At 38.1% G+C, this 19,790-nt stretch overlaps 1 protein-coding gene across 8 annotated transcripts in view; it reads right to left on the reverse strand.

Moving 5' to 3' along the window:
• EPB41L4A (erythrocyte membrane protein band 4.1 like 4A) overlaps nucleotides 1–19,790 on the reverse strand; it is a 284,136-nt gene that overhangs the window by 100,238 nt on the left and 164,108 nt on the right. For all 8 annotated transcript variants that reach the window (XM_018053741.1, XM_018053739.1, XM_018053736.1 and 5 more), the window contains 5 exons: nucleotides 15,122–15,219; nucleotides 13,825–13,945; nucleotides 11,296–11,383; nucleotides 8,981–9,069; nucleotides 8,338–8,401 (listed from right to left, as the gene is read on the reverse strand). In XM_018053741.1, the coding sequence (XP_017909230.1) occupies nucleotides 8,338–8,401; nucleotides 8,981–9,069; nucleotides 11,296–11,383; nucleotides 13,825–13,945; nucleotides 15,122–15,219 (460 nt within the window). The remainder of the gene's footprint in view (nucleotides 1–8,337; nucleotides 8,402–8,980; nucleotides 9,070–11,295; nucleotides 11,384–13,824; nucleotides 13,946–15,121; nucleotides 15,220–19,790) is intronic.

Genomic DNA, 19,790 nt, shown 5'->3' on the forward strand with positions numbered 1-19,790 from the left:
CATGTGACTGCATCCAGATCCAACAGCTTCTCAGCACTTGAAATAGTACGACTCTGGTCCAAGTCACTATCTTCTCTCATCTGGATTTTTTAAATCAGCATTACTTACAGAATGAGTGAACAATCAGCAATCTTGGCTCTCAAGGGCATTCAGTGAAAATCAACCATTTCATCCAAACTTTTAAAAAATGTAAACTCCAGTAATGAACACGTTATTAAAACAAAGAGCTAACATACATGTTGTAAAACAATAGTGGTGTTTTCATTAAAATAAAAAACCACATACTAATCAAATTAACAGAGATCAAACACAAAGAACAAATATTAAAAGCAGCAAGGGAAAAACAACAAATAACACACAAGGGGATTCCCATAAGGATAACAGCTAATCTTTCAATAGAAACTCTTCAGGCCAGGAGGGAATGGCAAGACAAACTTTAAGTGATGAAAGAAAATAACCTACAGCCCACATTACTGTACCCAGCAAGGATCTCATTCAAATATGAAGGAGAAATAAGAAGCTTTACAGACAAGCAAAAGCTGAGAGAATTCAGCACCACCAAACCAGCTCTCCAACAAATGCTAAAGGATCTTCTCTAGACAGGAAACACAGAAAGGGTGTATAAACTTGAACCCAAAACAATAAAGTAAATGGCAACGGGATCATACTTATCAATAATTACCTTAAACGTAAATGGGTTGAATGCCCTAACCAAAAGACAAAGACTGGCTGAATGGATACAAAAACAAGACCCCTATATATGTTATCTACAAGAGACCGACCTCAAAACAAGGGACATATACAGACTGAAAGTGAAGGGCTGGAAAAAGATATTCCATGCAAGTAGAGACCAAAAGAAAGCAGGAGTAGCAATACTCATATCAGATAAAATAGACTTTAAAACAAAGGCTGTGAAAAGAGACAAAGAAGGATACTGCATAATGACCAATGGATCAATCCAATAAGAAGATGTAACCATTATAAATATATATGCACCAACATAGGAGCACCGCAATATGTAAGACAAATGCTAACATGTATGAAAGGGAAAATTAACAATAACACAATAATAACACTCACCTATGGATAGATCAACTACACAGAAAATTAACAAGGAAACACAAACTTTAAATGATACAATGGACCACTTAGACCTAATTGATATCTATAAGACATTTCACCCCAAAACAATGAATTTCACCTTTTTCTCAAGCGCACACGGAAACTTCTCCAGGATAGATCACATCCTGGGCCATAAATCTAGCCTTGGTAAATTCAAAACAATTGAAATCATTCCAAGCATCTTTTCTGACCACAATACAGTAAGATGAGATATCAAGTACAGGAGAAAAACTATTAAAAATTCCAACATATGGAGGCTGAACAACATGCTTCTGAATAACCAACAAATCACAGAAGAAATCAAAAAAGAAATCAAAATATGCATAGAAACAAATGACAATGAAAACACAACAACCCAAAACCTGTGGGACACTGTGAAAGCAGTGCCAAGGGGAAAGTTCATAGCAATGCAGGCATACCTCAAGAAACAAGAAAAAAGTTAAATAAATAACCTAACTCTACACCTAAAGCAACTAGAAAAGGAAGAAATGAAGAACCTTAGTAGAAGGAAAGAAATCTTAAAAACTAGGGCAGAAATAAATGCAAAAGAAACAAAAGAGACCATAGCAAAAACCAACAAAGCCAAAAGCTGGTTCTTTGAGAAGATAAATAAAATTGACAAACCATTAGCCAGACTCATTAAGAAACAAAGAGAGAAAAATCAAATCAATAAAATTAGAAATGAAAATGGAGATATTACAACAGACAACACAGAAATACAAAGGATCATAAGAGACTACTATCAGCAATATTACGCCAAAATAATGGACAACGTGGAAGAAATGGGCAAATTCTTGGAAAAGTACAACTTTCCAAAACTGAACCAGGAAGAAATAGAAAATCTTAACAGACCCATCACAAGCATGGAAATTGAAACTGTAATCAGAAATCTTTTAGCAAACAAAAGCCCAGGACCAGACGGCTTCACAGCTGAATTCTACCAAAAATTTAGAAAAGGGCTAACACCTATCCTACTCAAACTCTTCCAGAAAATTGCAGAGGAAGGTAAACTTCCAAACTCATTCTATGAGGTCACCATCACCCTAATACCAAAACCTGACAAAGATGCTACAAAAAAAGAAAACTACAGGCCAATATCACTGATGAACATAGATGCAAGAATCCTTAACAAAATTCTAGCAATCAGAATCCAATAATATATTAAAAAGATCATGCATCATGACCAAGTGGGCTTTATCTCAGGGATGCAAGGATTCTTCAATATCCGCAAATGAATCAATGTAATGCACCACATTAACAAATTGAAAGATAAAAACCATATGATTATCTCAATAGATGCAGAGAAAGCCTTTGACAAAATTCAACATACAGTTATGATAAAAACCCTCCAAAAAAGCAGGAACAGAAGGAACATACTTCAACATAAAAAAAGCTATATATGACAAACCCACAGCAAACATTATCCTCAGTGGTGAAACACTGAAAGCATTTCCCCTAAAGTCAGGAATAAGACAAGGGTGCCCACTTTTACCACCACTATTGAACATAGTTTTGGAAGTTTTGGCCACAGCAATCAGAGCAGAAAAAGAAATAAAGAAGATTGGAAAAGAAGTAAAACGGTCACTGTTTGCAGATGACATGATCCTCTACACAGAAAATCCTAAAGAAAATTACTAGAGCTAACCAATGAATATAGTAAAGTTGCAGGATATAAAATCAACACACAGAAATCCTTTGCATTCCTATACACTAATACTGAGAAAATACAAAGAGAAATTAAGGAAACAATTCCATTCACCATTGCAATGAAAAGAATAAAATACTTAGGAATATATCTACCTAAAAGAAACAAAAGACCTATATATAGAAAACTATAAGAGACTGGTGAAAGCAATCAAAGAGGAAACTAACAGATGGAGAAATATATAGTGTTCATGGATCGGAAGAATCAATAAAGTGAAAAAGAGTACATTACCCAAAGCAATCTATAGATTCAGTGCAATCCCTATCAAGCTACCAGAGGTATTTGTCACAGTTCATTTTAGTCTAGTCCTTCAGTCGTGTCCGACTCTTTGCGACCCCATAAATCGCAGCACGCCAAGCCTCCCTGTCCAACACCAACTCCCGGAGTTCACTCAAGCTCATGTCCATCCAGCCATCTCATCCTCTGTCATCCCCTTCTCCTCCTGCCCCTAATCCCTCCCAGCATCAGGGTCTTTTCCAATGAGTCAACTCTTTGCATGAGGTGGCCAAAGTATTGGAGTTTCAGCTTTAGCATCAGTCCTTCCAATGAACACCCAGGACTAATCTCCTTTCGAATGGACTGGTTGGATCTCCTTGCAGTCCAAGGGTCTCTCAAGAGTCTTCTCCAACACTACAGTTGAAATCTGTGGTACATATACACAATGGAGTATTACTTAGCCATTAAAAAGCATACATTTGAATCAGTTCTAATGAGGTGGATGAAACTGGAGCCTATTCTATATACAGAGTGAAGTAAGCCAGAAAGAAAAATACCAATACAGTATACTAACACATATATATGGAATTTAGAAAGATGGCAATGATAATCCTGTATGCGAGACAGCAAAAGAGACACAGATGTATAGAACAGTCTTTTGGACTCTGTAGGGGAGGGTGAGGGTGGGATGATTTGGGAGAATGGCATTGAAACATGTATATTACCATATGTGAAACAGATTGCCAGTCCAGGTTTGATGCATGATACAGAATGCTCAGGGCTGGTGCACTGGGATGACCCAGAGGGATGGGATGGGGAGGGAAGAGGGAGGGGGATTCAGGATCGGGGACACATGTACACCCATGCAAGATTCATGTCAATGTATGGCAAAACCAGTATAATATTGTAAAGTAATTATCCTCCAATTAAAATACATAAATTTATATTTTAAAAAATAGAATAAAATACGGAGAAGTAGGAATTCCCCCATGATCCAGTGGTTAAGACTCTGCACTTTCACTGCGGTGAGCCCAGGTTAGATCTTGGTGGGAAAACTAAGACCCCACAAACGGGGCAGTGTGACACCCCCCAAAAAAGCCAAAACAAAAAACAAAACAAACCAACAAATAGAAAACAGTGAGGTGAGTGAAATGAGTAAACAAATGCAGAATCCTGTTTTTATTAAGATTCTGATATTTTGTTCATCGTGGGTTTTTGTTTGCATTGATTTTGATTTTTTATATTACTTAAAAATAACATTTATTTGCAAATCAAAATCACAGTGAGACACCACCTCACAACCACTGGGACAGTTCAACCAAAAAAGTAGAAAATCACAAGTGTGAATGAGCATATGGAAAACTTGGAGCTCTGCTAGATGGAAATGTAAAACGCTTTAGCTGCTGTGACAGTTCATTAAAGAGTTAAACACAAAAAATAAAAAGAAATAAAATAAAAAACCAACCAAGAATTCTTTATATGGCTAGATCACTTGACACTCTTCTAGAAGTTGTGACCAATACTATAAAATTACAAAAGTTTATTAAATAACAGAAACAAGAGTATAAACATTTTTACCTGTGACTGATATAACTATATAGCTATAAAATGTATAAGTATGAAATTAAAACTCCTGGCTAGAAAAAGAGAATTCAACAAAACACTCATATTTGAAATAAACATAAAATTCCACAGCTTTTACCTCTATCAGCAAAAACAAGTTATGAGATATAAGAAGAGGAAAAAAATGCTAACTGCAACATTAAGAAAAAATACATAACCAAATACTATGCAGGCACAATATGAATATATATAATAAAAGGAGAAATATTTGTGATATGCTATGAAGAATAAAAACTGTGTACAAAACCACCTGGAGATAAAATATATATACATGTCTATATACATATATTAAATGTTCACTCTAACAGGGAAAAAATCTGAGACAGTGTACCAAAGTAATAATCATAATCACTACCTTTGATCTAAAGTACTAGATAATTTAAATTTTCTTCTTCACAGTGTAACTCCCAGATTTCTACAATCATCATGTAAGATTTTTCTTTAAACCACAGTACCTATTAGGAAGCTTAAATAATGCATAAAAGTATTTATACTAATTAGCTTCTGAACCTGTCAGAGGGATAAACTTTTATAAAACCAATACTTAGTTACAGACAGCTATTTGCTATTTATAAAGCAATATATAGACAGATCATCAGTACACATTAAATATTATTAATATTTATTAAAATACATCAATGTGTTATGTTGGGCATGGTTCATATTTAAAAGTGGAATTGGACAGCATTAGTGCCACAGTGCAACCCCAGGAAAATATTTTATCTACAGGACATTGCTATTCTTTTGAGAACTCAATCTCTGAATTTGGCCCTAACAGCACTTAACATACGTAGTTAAGTCTCTGGAACATTCAACCAGAAAACCAGCAGAGTAAGACCCTTAATCATTTTTCAAATTGATGGTAAATTATTGTTCCAGGTGATAGGTTTCAGGGGCTTAATCTGCGATTAACAGTTAGGCCTCCATATTAATCAACTTTATTCTAACATATAAATCACCACCTCACAAAGAGATGCCCTGGTAGAGAAAGGAGAAAGACTATGCAAAGCCAGAATACTCTGGAAATGGTGTGCTTTGGTCAATGTATTATTCAATAAAACAAAAATTTTTCTTTTTTAAAATTTAATTGGAGGCTAATTACCTTACAATATTCTAGTGGTTTTGCATATATTGACATGAATCAGCCATGGGAGTACATGTGTTTCTGATCCTGAACCCCCCTCCCACATCCCTCCCCATCCCATCCCTCAGGGTCATCCCAGTGAACAAGCCCTGAGCACCCTGTCTCATGCATTGAACCTAGACTGGCGATCTGCTTCACATATGATAATATACATGTTTCAAGGCTCTCTCAAATCATCCCACCCTCACCTTCTCCCCCAGAGTCCAAAAGTCCATTCTTTACATCCATGTCTCTTTTGCTGTCTCGCATATAGGGTCATCGTTACCATCTTTCTAAATTCCATATATATGTGTTAATATACCATATTGCTGTTTTTCTTTCTGACTTACTTCACTCTGTATAATAGGTTCCAGTTTCATCCACCTCATTAGAACTGATTCAAATGCATTCTTTTTAATAGCTGTGTAATATTTCATTGTGTATATGTACCACAGATTTCTTATCCATTCATCTGCTGATGGACATCTAGGTTGCTTCCATGTCCTGGCTATTGTAAACAGTGCTGTGATGAACATTGGGGTACATGTGTCTCTTTCAGTTCTGGTTTCTTCAGTGTGTAGGCTGGGTCGTATGGCAGTTCTAGTTCCAATTTTTTAAGGAATCTCCACACTGTTCTCCATAGTGGCTGTACTAGTTTGCATTCCCACCAACAGTGTAAGAGGGTTCCCTTTTCTCCACACCCACTCCAGCATTTATTGTTTGTAGACTTTTTGATAGCAGCCATTCTCACCAGGGTGAGATGGTACCTCATTGTGGTTTTGATTTACATTTCTCTGATAATGAGTGATGTTGAGCATCTTTTCATGTGTAAAACAAAAATTAAATCCCGTTGATGCAAGCATGAGTTAAATGTGACCTGCTCTGTCACCTTACTAAAGACCACAGCCACTAAAAGAGCCAGGAGCACACGGTGCCTCAGGATGCACACCGACGAACGGTCAAGCTTTCTCAGAAATGCCAGGGCACAGGGAGGGAGCTGTGTGTGTAGGAAACCAGACCACCCCCGGAGACTGCCATTAAAAAAATAAAAAAATCACACAATGACATCAATTTTAGTGTTGTTTTTACCTAATAATGAAGAAATGTAAGAAATTGAAAGTTCAAGTTAGCTGCAACTTCACCAAACATTTATCTCAAGGCAGCAGACGGCATTTTAAGGCAGTGTAGTAATAATATACAAAGAGCTCACCAAAGGACCTCATTCACAAAAATAAGTTAGGTCTCAATGGAAAAATGACTTTGAATAATAGTAATGTTTCCATGAAAGTCTTACCATTTTTTTTATCATGTTTTCTTTTGTTTTTCCCTCTCAAGGCCACGTAGTTTGTGAGGTCTTAATCATAGATCCCCCGACCAGGGACTGGACACGGGCCCTAGCAGTTGGAAGTGTGGAGTTCTAACCTCTGGACTGCCAGGGAACCCCTACTATCACATTCTCACTAAACACTCTGATGGCACGTCACATAATTCTGGGAGGGATCACTGCATTTTTTTCTAGAAGAACAAATGGTAGTGCCAAGTTCTCTGCTTTGGCAGCCCACCACCCCAGTACATCAGTTCACTGATCAGGCGCCAAGTGCTTACTGAGCACCTGCTGCATGCCGGACACTGAGCCGGATGCTACGTTCCAACTGTGGTTGCAGCCACTTTTCCTCCTGTCTTAGTTTGTGGCTGCATCATCGGATTGGTTTTACCTCTTTTTACAACTATCTCACTAGAAAGTCAACTCAAGACCATTCACTTACATTCTGTTCTGCAAAACGTTAGTATTAAAGAGACAGAAGGGTGGATTCGCCTACGTCTTATTTTCACCTGTGTATCCCATAAACATGAATTATAGTGACAGCACTTCAAGGAAGCATTACTTTCACAGGGAGATTAAAAGGAAGCTTTCATATTCTTGTCTTCTTTTGCCTGGTTTCCCTAAAACTACTCGTCAAAGCACGAGAGCACCCTGAGGCTCTAACAAATCTGTGCCTACTACCCAAGCAGTTCTGGAGGTCTCTGCCAAGCTGCAGCAGGGCGGTCAGCATTTTTGCACCCTTGGCTTGCACTCCCTTGAAAGCATCCAGAGTTTCTCATCTGGTTTACCTACCATGCTCAACTAGGGAAAGAACAGAAGTGTGACTTCCTGTAGATTGTTCAATTGACTTTGAGACAAAATTAGGACATGTTTTGTCCTGCATGAAAGCTGCACCCTTCTAATTACATGAATCTTAACCTTCACAGACAGTACTAAAAAACTAATAATGATAATCACCTCCTATTCTCTCCTGTGCCCAAGAAAGGTTATTTTTTCCCCTTTGTTAAAACTGAAGTGACATTTCTCCATTACCAATTCATTCATTTATCCTCCTTCCCCTTCCCTTCCTTGAAAAGGAGTTGTTTATCTGAGTCAATTAACCTGGTTCCATGTGGCTGCAGCTGAAGAAAACATGGCAGTTTTACTTTACTAGGTCTTCTAAGTTATCAATGAGCAGACAAGGCTTCCCGTCTCAGGGAAGCTAAGCACTAAACACAAACTTACGTCTTTTCCCAGTACTCTGAGTTCAAACTGGGTCTCCTTGAAGTGAACCTTTGTAATCCGAGGCCTGAAAAACAAAGCAGATGGTGGTGCTACTGCTGCTTTTAAGAGTTAATCAGAAATTCAGAGAAGTATCCAGTGGGAAAAAAGATGGCTCCTACTGGCTCCTTCATAGGTTGCTACTGCTCTGGACACCTTCCGAAACACACTCCTTTCTCACTCTCCTGGGCTTCTCCAGTGAATGCAGACGAGCTTGGCATCCCCAGGCCCTGGCAGTACAGCCTTTCCAGATACAGTGTAGTGCTGTGGGCGCCCCAATCTCTCTCAGATCCTTCCTCATTTAGAGTCAGAACTCAGCAGTCCTGGGCCCACAGCTCACCACACACACTGGGATGGATAGGAAACTCTACTATATACAGCCTCCATGGACGAGAGAGTCTAGAATCAAAATACCTCAAATTTACAGAGAACATATACGCCGAGATGAACTAGCAGAAAACTCATACCCACTTTCACTCATTTATTATCAACCACTGGAAATGTCTGTTTGCTTTTTCCCAACACTTTCAATGACATTCAAGTTCCACAAGCCCCATACATGTAGTGCACAACTTTAATACCAATTCTGCCCTCAAGTTAAACTTACCAGAAATACTTTCCCACTTGTTTTTTATTCTTATAGACAACAACACCGACCGGAGTTAATCCTAAAAAATACTCAGATTTGTTTTCTCCCTGCAAAAACAAACATATGCTTGTAACCATAAATTTATTCATGTAAAAACTCTCTGTCAAACTGTAATTAGCCATGTGCACATTGTCTGTTGCATAAATACTGGATCTGGTTTTTCAAAGACATCAGCTTAGAAAGCTAGTTAAGCTATCATGGTAGCTAACTTGCTGCTCATTTTTTCCCGAAGTTTCTAAGAAAACTGTTCTTAGTGTATTCTAACTGGTCACCTCAGTTCATTAAAAGAACCTGGACCACCTACCAATCAGGCCACTGACTGACTCACTCCATGTTGCTTCTATAGTCGTGTTCGACCCTAGCTGCATATTAACTAGAATCCCCCATGGACCTTAAAATACTCTTTCCTGGGTACCATCAAAACAGGTTAAATGGGAATCTGCAATGATGGAATCCAGGTAACAAAAACACATAAATGTTCCAGGTGATTCTCCTGAGCAGCCAAGAACTGACAACCACTGGCTGCCCTCAAGGGCCCTTTTCAAGATCACTTATCTTACTCTCCGATATGGACAATCACGAGGCCTGGTTCACCACCATCCTCCCCAGAATCCTCAGTCAGCCACCTGCATGATTTTCTGAGGTCTCCAGCATACACCTTTCTATTTTCATTTGTGCCTTAAGACTGCTCAAAACTCGTAAAATATGATCTCTTCTGGTAAAGACTAGAAACCTTTCATTTCTGGACAATAACAAATCCCAATTAAGAAAATGGGATTCTGGATTGAAAATGTCACAGAGTGCATACCAAACAGGAAACTGAGTTTGTATTCTTTTTTTTTTTTTTCTATTCTAAGGTCAAATAACAGCCTGCAAAGCCAAATTCCCAAGGAACATAAGATAAAAATATTTTCAAAGAAAATCAGCTGTAGCCTATTTTTAGTTCTAAAAATTCAATTTTAATGCAAAGTATGGAAGATACTAATGAATCTGATTAATTTGGCATAAATTTCCACCTCCCACAAAAAACGCATTTTTTGAATTAGGATAAACATTACATAAACATAGAGGTATTTTACAGAAGACCCTCTTTATACATTTCCTATAAAATATACTTTTTAAAAAACTGAAAATCTAACAAGATTAATGTGTCAAGAAGAGAAAAAGAGCACTATTCCACAAAGTTTTATAAGTAGTTTTAAAGGACACTAGGATGGAGCATTTAATGGTTTAATGATATTAGATTATAATTTATCAGGGAACAACTACTTCTACCAAATATGTAATTTTCTTTCTTTACAAATAATATGAGATGATTTGTTTTGGGAAATTCTGAGACTCTTACGTTGGACACAAGTGAGCGATTGAACTGAACTGAGACTCTTATGAGCAAAAGACATATTACAAAATGAACACATCAGTTAGTGCTTGTGTTACAGTAAGTATATCAGGATTTCTTAAAAACTGAGTTCTGAGTCCATAATTCAATTGACAAGCATTCAATCTACATACACTCTTTAGCAATTCATTTCATGTAAATAAAACATCTGATCCACTTTCTCAAATAACCAAATTTGTTTACTGCTAACAAAACTCACAAAACCACAGACAATGACATTCCAGTCTCATGGGCATAGAAGAACCAACCGGTAACCTTAGAAAAGTGTCTCAAAGTTGAAGACCTGATCCAGAAAATTCAGTGCAGATTCAGCGTCAGTGTCCACTGATCCTATTCAGAAAGCTTTCGTCAGCCACTGAGGAAAGTCTGCAACAATGTTCCTACTTATGCAATGGCAATACTGCAGTAGGCAGTAACCCTAATATTGGTAACACCTGCACACACAACATAGACCCACCAACACTTATACATGTACTGTTGCCGAAAGTCTACTTTGCCATGCAGGTGATTTTATGAATTCTTTTCAGCCATAAACTCTATTTTTGGAAAATCTTCCTGTTTTCTGTCTAATATCAATTATAGACTAATTTAAAACCATTTTGATGTTTAGCTAACCCCTCTGGAATTATTATCCAGATTGTGTTTTCAAGCCAGCTAATTGTTTTCTACACACGGAAATACAATCACAGACTTTTATGCAAAACTCATTAGGATTTAAATGACGCAAAAGAGTCTTTATGTTCAAAAACACAGATGAAAAAGTATCATCTGCTCACTAAACAATAGGACTGCTTCTTTCCTTTGGGAGTTTCAGTGACTTTTTAAGAAAATGTCATCAGCTTAAAATATTCTGTGTTAATTAAATGTTACTCACATAGACAGGATGGAGGTCAACACCGTACATCTCCAGGGATTTGGCAGTCCTCAAGTAATTCAGCTCTGCTTCAGAAGGAGCCTGACCCCTGCACGCAGCATAAGAACAAAACAGCCGTACTTTACTTACAGCTACTGCGCTCACAGGGAGTATAAACCATTTTCACTATATTCACTGGAAAAATAAATAATCCTTTGTGCTAATGCAAACTTAAGCCTTCATATTTCAAGAAACTTCCTGCCTTCCTGGTGACAAAATTTTATATTCTGAGGTGATACTTGTAAGTTTCATTTACCAAATCTAGTTTTGCTCATTATAGCCAATTCCAATAGCTCCACACATATTAAAAAGTCTCAGTTTCAGAAACCCCAAAGAGATTATTGAGCATATAAGCACTCAAATTAAAAAGCACACCCCTTTGCAAAGAGTAAAATGTCTCTATGCTCCAGCAGCTCTCCATTGGGAAGTAAACGGAGGAGAGCTGTGGTGGGAGGAAAGAGAGTGGGCTCCTCAACAGCCAACTGGGCTCAACAGCACATGTGCACTTCTTCAGAAACTGCAAAAGTATCTGTCACTTTCTTAATACAAAATGCTTGTCACTTTTCTTAAAGTCTTCCCCAACTCTTCATCAGTGATAATATACAGAAAACAGCATTCATTCCTAACGAGGATAAGCATCTGCCAATAATCTCCACAGAGAAGTGGAACTCTGCGTGTGTATGTGCGTCAGAGAGAGAGAGAGAGTGAGAAAGAGAGAGATTTTTAATGGTTAACAAAAGGAGTTTTTTAATATTAAAAAATACTACTTCAAGGCAATCCCATGTTTTAGCCATGGTACTCTGGAAAACCCAGCAATGTAATACTTTTGAAATCTATGAAGAATGTTTACCACAAATTAGACACAAAAAAGCTACCAAATAGTGATTGAGCTTTAGCCTCTTAAAAGTAACCACCATGCTGTCAGTGCCATCACATAAAACAGACAAGGTGCTTTGCCAAAGTTCCTTGATGATTTCAAAACATAATTGTACTTGAGAACTCCTAGCACAATTAGTATTCTCAGAATGTGCCAAATACACTGCCCTCCATAATTTTGTAACAGGCCTTCTTTCAGCACTCATTTCAGTGAAACCTTATAATGCAGGACTCTAGAATAAGGCTAGAATACAAGGTGGAGAGCCCGGTTTGTCTGATTGCAATTTCTGCTGCTACTCATTGAAACAAATCCTTTAGGCAAACATTTTTTTGTTGACCAGATTAATTCTACATTTTTTTCTCTTAAGTATGGTAGATCTGAAACCAAGCAAATTTAAGAGGGAAAGTTACATGAGAGGCAATAAAGGCAAAGTTAATCAGTACAGGAAATTTAACAAAATAACTATAATTAAATTATAACTTCAATGCTGCAGGTCTTAATTGAAAATCCTACTTGTAGAGTGTGTATATTTCTCTGAAGTGCATGTGGTGTTAATATAATACCCTTTGAAAAGCCACACTGGTGTCATGATCTCCAGATTCATTGCTAAAGACTGAATAAGGATTTGCTTGTAACTGTGAATTTGCATACTTAAGACAGATCAAATCCAGAATACGTTAAGGCTTTTGTGGTTATAAAATGCATTCATAGTTTAAAAAAATTAATTTCACGAGGTACTGGTGACTGAAAAAAAACATAAAATTGTAAAATAGAGTATGTACAGAATGATTTCATTTATGTATTTCATACATACATAAATACATTTATATATTTCATTTCATACATACATAAAATAAACCTTCGATATTTAAAATAAATTTTCATACAAAATAAATTATGCATAGAGAGGGATCTGAAAGGCCACTGACTAAAAATATACTTACTTTAAGTATTAGGATTTACTTTTTTACACTTATTTTTTTCCTTTTTAAATTGTCTGGGTTTCCTATGAGCATTTTAGTGTTATAAGCAGTAAAAAATAAAAAAAATAACACCAAACCTTTAAAAAGAAAAATGTTCAAGACATAGAATAAGAAACTTTTCTTTTCTTATGCCTGTCAATAGCATAAGATGATCGCTGATGCGATGTAAAGTGGGATTCTTTTTTTCTCCAGCCTTATTGAGATATAATTGACATATAACATTATGTAAGTTCAAGGTGTATGAGATATTGATTTGACACATTTAAATACACATTGCGTAATGATCACCACCATAGCATGGCTATCATTTTTGTTGTGCTAACATTTAAGATCTACTCTCTTAGCAATTTTCAAGTATATAAATACAATGTGAGGGCATAATGCTAAGTGACATAAGACAGATGAAGACAAATACTGTATAATATATCACCTGTATGTGGAATTAAAAAAGGAGACCTCATAAAAACAGAGACTAGAATGGTGGTTACCAGAGGGTGGGGGAGGGGAGGGGTGTGTGTATGTGAAACAGAGACATGTTGGTCAAAGAATATAAATGTCCAGTTATAAAATGAAGTTCTGAGGCTCTAATGTACAACATGCTGATTAGCGTTCATAAAACGGGCTTCTTACATTAGAGTCTTATGAATCCTTTCTATAGCTTCTTCAAGTTCTTCCTTTTGATCAGGAACAAATCGGTACTCTGACACATAGCCTGCAGTATGTTTATATGGATCATAATCTCCAAGTTCAGCTAAAACACAAAGAAAATGTCACTTTTTTCCATTTTAGGATAATCTACCTGAAAATACAGGAATAAAAGTATTCCTATCATGCTTAAATATTTTCTTCAAATGCTTTATCAATAAATTTATATAAGGTAACTAATTTTAGTTTAAAACAACTCTGATGAGCATATATAGAGGTCAACAAAATCTTATCTAAAAAACATAACATTTTTGCTTTCTGTGAGACTATAACTATCATTTTCATTTAATTTATTCTTAGCAGTTTATATGAAGTACAATGTAAATAGAATTTAAAGCACATATAATCGAAATGCCTGAGGTGAAAAACAGCTAGATCCTCTCTCTGACAAGGACACCAAGAGATAAAGCATGTGGTTCAAAACATATTTGAACCCCAAATAATGGTCATGGAAATATAATACGATGTTGCATATAACCCCATTACAGTTTACACAAAGAACAAAATGAAACCAGAGAATTCACTATGTTATGCTTATAAAAATTCTTCCTACATTAATCCAGCTTCCAAGCCCAACACAGTTCCCCAGTTCATTTACACAGCATTTTTCTGGGAATATTTTTTCTAGACTATCTCTGGTCTGTGAGAACTACACAGGCAAGGAACATTCTGTCTCATCACCCCATACCTAGCTTGATTCCTTGAAGGGGCTCAGTAATTATAAATACAAGACAGCCTCAGATTCAGCCTCCAAAAAGACAGTGCCACCTAGAGCTGCTCCCTCAATATGGTGGCCATACTGAGGCCAAGAGCTAATGGACAAGGGGTGTTGACTGCAGGCAACAAATTAAACTGGTGATGGCATCTGCCCACGTGGAGTCTTCACAGCAGCCACTTGGAATCAATGGGATCTCTGAGACCCAGCAGCTACGAGGGATCGATCAACTTAGGCAGAATGTAGAACAGAACAGATTTTCAGACTCTCCACTGAGTCAAGAATCAATGCCACTCCCATGACTAAAACTCCATGGGACCTCCTATCAGGGATATGTAACCAGCTTCATTTTCACCTCTTCTGAAGGCATGTTGATTAAAACTGGAATTCTAACTAAATTCAATTTCTTTTTAGCAAAATGTCATTTATTTATAAACTTGCTTTAAAAGAAAAATTCAAACATCCTCCTCAAGACCTCTGAAGCAAGTCTGCTTAAGTGAAACCGACCCTGGATGGCATAGGCTCCCAGTTGAGCAGCAGTGTTAATGGGGCAGGGCAGCCGGCCCTGAAGGACATCTTGCTTCACCTGCAAGAAAAACTGATACCTAAAACAAAAACAGAGGAGAGATTAATGATCTCTTCCACTACTGTCATTTGAATGTTCAGACCCTGAAACCTGTCGCCTTTAACGAAAATGAAGCCGATTTTTGCTCTTTCGTGAGGGGGCTGTTGAGCGAACAGGGACTATTTAAACACACTGCAGAGGCAATCAGGGCAGTGACTAAGGAGTGAAGGGTCTCACGTTCAACCAGCTGGATTGCATCCCAGCTCCAGGACTCACTAGCTGTTTGCCTTGAGTGGCTATTTCATGTAACAACCAGGCTCCGCAATGGTAAAAGTGAGACCAGGAAGTATCCATACCTCATCAGGTGGATACAGACGTTACATACAAGCTATTCTTACCATTCTCATCACTGCCACTGCTGCCGCCACCGTGACATGTTCTCCTTAGAATGAGCATATTACAAGGACACACTCAATTAAGCCATGTGCTCCCTACAGGGTCTAAAATCATGGATACAGGACAGAAAGGTCATTATAATTCCATCAGTCCCCACATTTATTAAGATGTTACCTGAGGCTTTGCTCATTCCATCTGCTGAAAGAAAACTTTTTATAATAACAGTGCCACATACAGTAACGGAAAACTTATAAAATGAGTTAGTACCATTTTTACCTCCAATTTGCAGATGAACAAGTTAACAGACACAAAGAGATGAAAAAAATTTGTCCAAGATCTCACAAATAGTTATGTAGCAGAACTAGAACTGCAACGCAGTAGCAATTATGACTCCAGGCTCTCTAAATCGGGATGCTATGCAATCGTAAGCTACGGTTTCCCCCTTCTCCTTCCATTCAGGCTTTCTGCCAGTGGGTGACGAATGCGAAAAGTTTATGAAACAATACAATGAACAGTCAATGCCATCCCCGGTCACCACCACTCTCTCTCTCTCTCTCTCTGTCTCACTTTAGGCTGTCTTTTGTGATCTCTCTCTTTGCAAGGCGATTCCTGCTGTCATTGGGAAGGACAAGGAGAAAGCACAGGAAATTAACTATAAAAGTCAGTTGCCATATTTCTGTACCAAATGCTCACAATAAAGTTTTTAGAGAGAGAATTTTAAATGCTACTCTGATAATATAGAGAAGTTCAATTCAGTTGCTCAGTCATGTCTGACTCTTTGCACCCCAATGGACTGCAGCACACCACGCCTCCCTGTCCATCACCAACTCCCAGAGATTACACAAACTCATGTCCATTGGGTCGGTGATGCCATCCAACCATCTCATCCTCTGTCATCCCCTTTTCCTCCTGCCTTCAGTCTTTCTCAGCACCAAGGTCTTTTCAAATGAGTCAGCTCTTCACATCAGGTGGCCAAAGTATTGGAGTTTCAGCTTCAGCATCCATCCTTCCAATGAATATTCAGTACTGATTTCCTTTAAGATGGATTGGTTGGATCTTCTTCCAGTCCAAGGGACCCTCAAGAGTCTTCTCCAACACCACAGTTCAAAAGCATCAATTCTTCGGTGCTCAGCTTTCTTTATAGTCCAACTCTCACATCCATACATGACTACTGGAAACACCATAGCTTTGTCTAGACAGATCTTTGTTGGCCAAGTAATGTCTCTGCTTTTTAATATGCTGTCTAGGTTGGACACAGCTTTTCTTCCAAGGAACAAGCATCTTAATTTCGTGGCTGCAGTCACCATCTGCAGTGATTTTGGAGCCCCCCAAAATAAAGTCTGTTTCCATTGTTTCCCCATCTATTTCCCATGAAGTGATGGGACCAGATGCCATGATCTTAATTTTCAGAATGTTGAGCTTTAAGCCAACTTCTTCACTCTCCTCTTTCACTTTCATCAAGAGGCTCTTTAGTTTCTCTTCACTTTCTGCCATAAGGGTGGTGTCATCTGCATATATGAGTTTATTGAGATTTCTCCCAGCAATCTTGATTCCAGCTTGTGCTTCTTCCAGTCCAGCATTTCTCATGATGTACTCTGCATAGAAGTTAAATAAGCAGGGTGACAATATACAGCTTTGACACACTCCTTTTCCTATTTGGAACCAGTCTGTTGTTCCATGTCCAGTTCTAACTGTTGCTTCTTGACCTGCATATAGGTTTCTCAGAATGCAGGTCAGGTGGTCTGGTATTCCCATCTCTTTGAGAATTTTCCACAGTTTGTGGTGATCCACACAGTCAAAGGCTTTGGCATAGTCAATAAAGCAGAAATAGATGTTTTTCTGGAACTCTTGCTTTTTCAATGATCCAGCAGATGTTGGCAATTTGATCTCTGGTTCCTCTGCCTTTTCTAAAACCAGCTTGAATACCTGCAGTTCATGGTTCATGTATTGTTGAAGCCTGGTTTGGAGAATTTTGAGCTTTATTTTACTAGCGTGTGAGATGAGTGCAATTGTGCGGTAGTTCGAGCATTCTTTGGCATTGCTTTCCTTGTGACTGGAATGAAAACTGACCTTTTCCAGTCCTGTGACCACTGCTGAGTTTTCCAAATTTGCTGATACATTGAGTGCAGCACTTTTACGGCATCATCTAGGATTTCAAATAGCTCAGTTGGAATTCCATCACCTCCACTAGCTTTGTTCGTAGTGATGCTTCCTAAGGCTCACTTGACTTCCCAATCCAGGATGTCTGGCTCTAGGTGAGTGATCACACTATCATGATTATCTGGGTCATGAAGATCCCTTTTGTATAGTACTTCTATGTTCTTGCCACCCCTTCTTAATATCTGCTTCTGTTAGGTCCATACCATTTCTGTCCTCTATTGAGACCATGTTTGCATGAAATGTTCCCTTGGTATCTCTAATTTTCTTGAAGAGATCTCTAGTCTTTCCCATTCTATTGTTTTCCTGTTTCTTTGCATTGATCACCGAGGAAGGCTTTCTTATCTCTCCTTGCTATTCTTTGAAACTGCATTCAGATGGGTATATCTTTCCTTTTCTCCTTTGCCTTTCATTTCTCTTCTTTGCACAGCTCTTTGTAAGGCCTCCCCAGACAACCATTTTGCCTTTTTGCATTTGTTTTTCTTGGGGATGGTCTTGATCCCTGTCTCCTGTACAATATTATGAACCTCCCTCCATAGTTCTTCAGGCACTCTGTTTATCTAATCCCTTGAATCTATTTCACACTTCCACTGAATAACTGTAAAGGATTTGATCAAATTTGTACCCACAGGCTTAAGTGGAAATCTGCTTAACACCCTGTACTTTCCCCACCGCTCAATAGTATCACCACAGTTCTTAGGAAATGGAAACCGATAACAATGTGTCATCTGTGGCACCCACGTTCAATCACAAAATCTGTTTTTTGGAGTCTATATACGTTTCACCATCTCCTAGTCTGGGTAACTAACCCGGAGAGTTCTAAAACTTTCACAGCCCTGTCACTAATCATACTTATCTCTCTGTAACAACCTTTCCAAGAAGTAAATGGGATAATGTTACTCCCTTGATTTACAAAAAAAACAAATAAAACAAAAGAAACAAAACTTAAGAGATTTCCCTAAGCCTTCAGGATAAAATTCAAGATCCCTAAGATAGCTTATAAGACTTTTACTTACTTCTTGAGCCAAATCTCTTGCCATTAACTAATGACTACCCCCACTCCCTAACTTGCAATAAGTGAAAAAGTTGGCTTAAGCTCAACATTCAGAAAACAAAGATTATGGCATCTGGTCCCATCACTTCATGGGAAATAGGTGGGGAAACAGTGGAAACAGTGTCAGATTTTATTTTGGGGGGCTCCAAAATCACTGCAGATGGTGACTGCAGCCATGAAATGAAAAGACGCTTACTTCTTGGAAGAAAAGTTATGACCAACCTAGATAGTATATTCAAAAGCAGAGACATTACTTTGCCGACTAAGGTCCGTCTAGTCAAGGCTATGGTTTTTCCTGTGGTCATGTATGGATGTGAGAGTTGGACTGTGAAGAAGGCTGAGCACTGAAGAATTGATGCTTTTGAAGTGTGGTGTTGGAGAAGACTCTTGAGAGTCCCTTGGACTGCAAGGAGATCCAACCAGTCTATTCTGAAGGAGATCAGCCCTGGGATTTCTTTGGAAGGAATGATGCTAAAGCTGAAACTCCAGTATTTTGGCCACCTCATGCAGAGTTAATTCATTGGTAAAGACTGTGATGCTGGGAGGGACTGGGGGCAGGGACGACAGAGGATGAGATCGCTGGATGGTATCACTGACTCGATGGACGTGAGTCTGAGTGAACTCCGGGAGTTGGTGATGGACAGGGAGGCCTGGCGTGCTGCGATTCATCAGGTCACAAAGGACTGGACACGACTGAGCAACTGAACTGAACTGAACTGAACCCCCACTCCCTAACTTGCAATCACTTTTCCAGCCCTACTTAAACACTTTCCATTCCCTGAATGCTCATCTTAGGCATCAAATCCACTTTGTTATAATCATCTGGGTTCCTCTTAAAGAGGAGAAAATCAGAGTAAAGTAACATTAGCAGAACTGAAATGCAAAAATATAGAGATATTTAACCAGAATTACTACAGATTACTGGAAACTTGTGTTAGCTTCACTCATTTCCTCAATTGCTAACTTGGAATCTCTTTTCCCGAGGTGTGGTATTTTTTTTTTTT

The sequence above is a fragment of the Capra hircus genome, chromosome 10 (genome assembly GCF_001704415.2).
Source record: "Capra hircus breed San Clemente chromosome 10, ASM170441v1, whole genome shotgun sequence".
Taxonomy (NCBI): domain Eukaryota; kingdom Metazoa; phylum Chordata; class Mammalia; order Artiodactyla; family Bovidae; genus Capra; species Capra hircus.